At 55.5% G+C, this 3,536-nt stretch overlaps 1 protein-coding gene across 1 annotated transcript; it reads left to right on the top strand.

Annotated features, from left to right (window-relative positions):
* Nucleotides 1-1,878: 1,878 nt before the first annotated feature.
* On the top strand, nucleotides 1,879-2,811 carry LOC309450417 (olfactory receptor 14J1-like; the record flags this gene model as incomplete). The annotated part of the gene is made up of 1 exon (XM_082073250.1): nucleotides 1,879-2,811. The coding sequence occupies one exon, from the start codon at nucleotides 1,879-1,881 to the stop codon at nucleotides 2,809-2,811; it is 933 nt and encodes a 310-aa protein (XP_081929376.1).
* Nucleotides 2,812-3,536: the final 725 nt, after the last annotated feature.

Genomic DNA, 3,536 nt, shown 5'->3' with positions numbered 1-3,536 from the left:
TACAATTTATCTGTCAGGTCTCTCTCACAGTATCTCTGTTGCAGAGGAGAAGAACACACTCCAGAGCAGGGCTTCCCTGCTGCACTGTCAGAGGGACAGGGAATGACGACAACTTCTGCTGAGGGTGACTGCAGTGGGAGCACCCAGGGGTGCCCAGGGCTGTCCTGCAGAGCAGGGTCCCTGTCTGGGGGAGATCCCCACGGTGCTGTGGGGACAAGCTGTGGGGGGAAGGAGCATCCCCCGTAAGGGCAGGAAAGGTGCTTCTGCAGTGGAGAGGGTGCTGTGTGTGTCAGGGCTGCTCACACATCCAGATCACCTGCAGGATTTTTCTAAGGCGATGCCCCAATTACAAGATCAATGCAAGGATTAGCAGACAGATAAGGAGATCTCCTGAGCCTGTCTTTTCAGTTTCCTCTCCCAAGGGGTGGGGGGTGCAGGAAACGATAAAATGAAAATGAGCTCTCATGCTCAAACAAGTCACTGAGACTCCTGAACTGCAACTGTGAGTGGTCAGTACATCTGCCAGAAGGCTCATGCCATCCCTTCCCCACCCCTCTGCCTGTGCACAGCACCTGCATCACCTTGGCTGGACCGGGCAGCCTTAGTCTGACCTGTCCTGTTTTCCAGCCTGCAGACAGGAAGATGCCCCCAGGCAGTGCCCTGTGAACAGGCAGGATCTGTAGGGCCAGGGGGAGGGCACAGAGGGTGGGATGGTCTGTGAGCACTGACAGGGAACAGACATGGACAGGGAAACACCTCCCAGGGGAGAATCTCCAGGCAGCAGGGAAATGATCAGAAATGAGAGGAAACCAAACCCGGAATTGTTATGGGAGGGAGAAGAGAGAAAAGTCCCTGTGACCCCCTGCAGGTCAGATCCCTCCTGTGAGCAGCCCCCTGGCCTCCTGTCCCCCCCAGCAAAGCCTCTGCCCTCAGGGCCGGGGGCTTCAAGGCATGAAGCAGCTCCTGTGCAGCCAGAGCTCCAGTTCCTCTGCAGAGCACAGGGGCTGAGAGCAGCTGCCCGGCAGTGTTGGTGTCTGGGAGGTGGCTGCACAGCTGGGGAAGGGTGACGCTGTCTGAATGCCCGGCTGCCTCTGCCCTGACCTCTCTCACACCCACCCTCACCGCATTGTCCTTCTTGCTCCCCTGCTCTGGGTCCCTGCTGTTGGGATCTTGTTCTTGCTGTCAGGCTCTCTGGGGATGGCAGTTTCAGCTGCAGAGTCACAGCCTGATCTTGTGGGTCCTTTCCTGCAGGTGTGTCCATGGGCACACGTGTCCCAGCTTTGCTCTGACCTGTGGGCTGTGGGCAATGCAGTCTGTGGGGCTGGGGAATGAGCCGTGTGTGTCCTGGGCTAAACGTGGGGTGCTGAGACCTTTGGAAAGCGTGACACTTGTCGTGGTCTGAGGTGGATCCCTCTGCTCTCACCATTGCCTGGTGTCTTTTCAGGGTAACATGGGAGTGTGATCAGCCTCCATCTCAGAAAGGTGCCAGCCCAGGGCAGCTGGAGCAGGACAGAGGGACAGAGCAGCTGCCCTCACTCTGCACTGACCCACAGGCACCCTCTGGTCTCGCAGGACTCGCTCTGTTCTCCCTGAGTGCAGCAGAAATGCTGAGGGTTTCTGACACCCAAGAACACTCCCCAGGGTGGGAGGGGAGAAGTAGCTGTAGAAACCCCAAACCTCTCAAACTCGGTTTCTCAGGCCTGGGGGTACCGATGCTGACAGTCCCTTCTGCACCAGGAGCGGTGTCTCTTTGTGTCTCTTTGTGTGACGGGGTTGGAAGGTCTGTTGGAAATGGCTTTGGTTTCTCCCAGAGAAGTCTCCTCTAACTTATCACTGCCTTTTCCTCCTTGCACAGGTCCTCACGCCCACAGGCAGCAAATGTCCAACAGCAGCTCCATCACCCAGTTCCTCCTCCTGCTGTTCACAGACACACGGGAGCTGCAGCTCTTGCACTTCTGGCTCTTCCTGGGCATCTCCCTGGCTGCCCTCCTGGGCAACGGCCTCATCATCACCACCATAGCCTGGGACCAGCACCTCCACACCCCCATGTACTTCTTCCTGCTCAACCTCGCCCTCCTTGACATGGGCACAATCTCCACCATTCTGCCCAAGTCCATGGCCAATTCCCTCTGGGATTCCAGGGCCATCTCATACTTGGGATGTGTGACACAGCTCTTTTTGTTTCTCTTCTTGATCACAGCAGAGTTGTGTCTCCTCACAGTCATGTCGTACGACCGCTACGTTGCCATCTGCAAACCCCTGCACTACGGGACCCTCCTGGGCAGCAGAGCTTGTGTCCACATGGCAGCAGCTGCCTGGGCCACTGGGTTTCTCACTGCTCTGCTTCACACGGCCAATACATTTTCACTGCCCCTGTGCAAGGGCAATGCCCTGGGCCAGTTCTTCTGTGAAATCCCCCAGATCCTCAAGCTCTCCTGCTCACACTCCTACCTCAGGGAACTTGGGCTTATGGTGGTCAGTGCCTCTTTTGCTTTTATGTGTTTTGTGTTCATTGTGGTGTCCTATGTGCAGATCTTGAGGGCCGTGCTGAGGATCCCCTCTGAGCAGGGACGGCACAAAGCCTTTTCCACCTGCCTCCCTCACCTGGCCGTGGTCTCCTTGTTTGTCAGCACTGCCCTGTTTGCCCACCTGAAGCCCCCCTCCATCTCCTCCCCATGGCTGGACCTGGTGGTGTCTGTTCTGTACTCGGTGGTGCCTCCAGCAGTGAACCCCCTCATCTACAGCATGAGGAACCAGGAGCTCAAGGATGCTCTGTGGAAACTCATATCTTACAATTTCCTGAAGCATTAAACTGCCCATCTGCTTCTACAAAGGAGTTTTAGAGTAACTAATTACAGGCTCAGCCTGTCTTCTGGATTTTCTGTTGTTGTTGGTAGTTTTTTTATTGTGATAATGTTGTCATCCCATTTCTTAATTCACTGTCTGCTTTTCTTTTATAACCACTGGCTGTGTAAATGAGAAGCCGTGCTCTCCTTGTCTCTAAACAAAATAAAGGGCTCCTTAGTGACTTGTTTTTCACTATATCCTTTCACCAAGGCCTGTTTGGAGCTGCAGGGACGGTTCTTTTGTTCATGGGAGGAGGGAAAAGAGTCCATGATGTCAGCCCTGCCAGGGAGCAGCAGCACTTGTTCTTCCAGAGCTGTTCTGGTTCCACTCCACACTCTCCTTCTCATCCCTGGTGTTGGTGCAAGGCCTGAGTGCTCTGGCAGCTTGGTCACCGTCCTGCTGTGTGTCAGTGCTGTGGGCGCAGGCAGGGACAGGCAATGGGCACTGCTGTGACAGAGCTGGCCCCAGAACAGCCTTTCCACAGAGAAAGGTGATCTCCTCAGGGCAGGACCTGAAGGTTTAGTTCTTCTTACAAAGATTCTCCCAAGACCATGCCCAAGAAAGTGACCTATATATGAAACACCATTGTACAGGTGAACAGTGTGTGTGCGCAGGGCTGGCACACAGCAGTGTCCTCTCACAGCCAGGCTCCTGCCAGAGACCTGCAGGACCAGCAGAGCAGGGGCTGG

The sequence above is a fragment of the Streptopelia decaocto genome (assembly GCF_964273445.1).
Source record: "Streptopelia decaocto genome assembly, chromosome: 26".
NCBI classification, from domain to species: domain Eukaryota; kingdom Metazoa; phylum Chordata; class Aves; order Columbiformes; family Columbidae; genus Streptopelia; species Streptopelia decaocto.
This window is presented reverse-complemented; position numbering and strand designations above follow the sequence as displayed.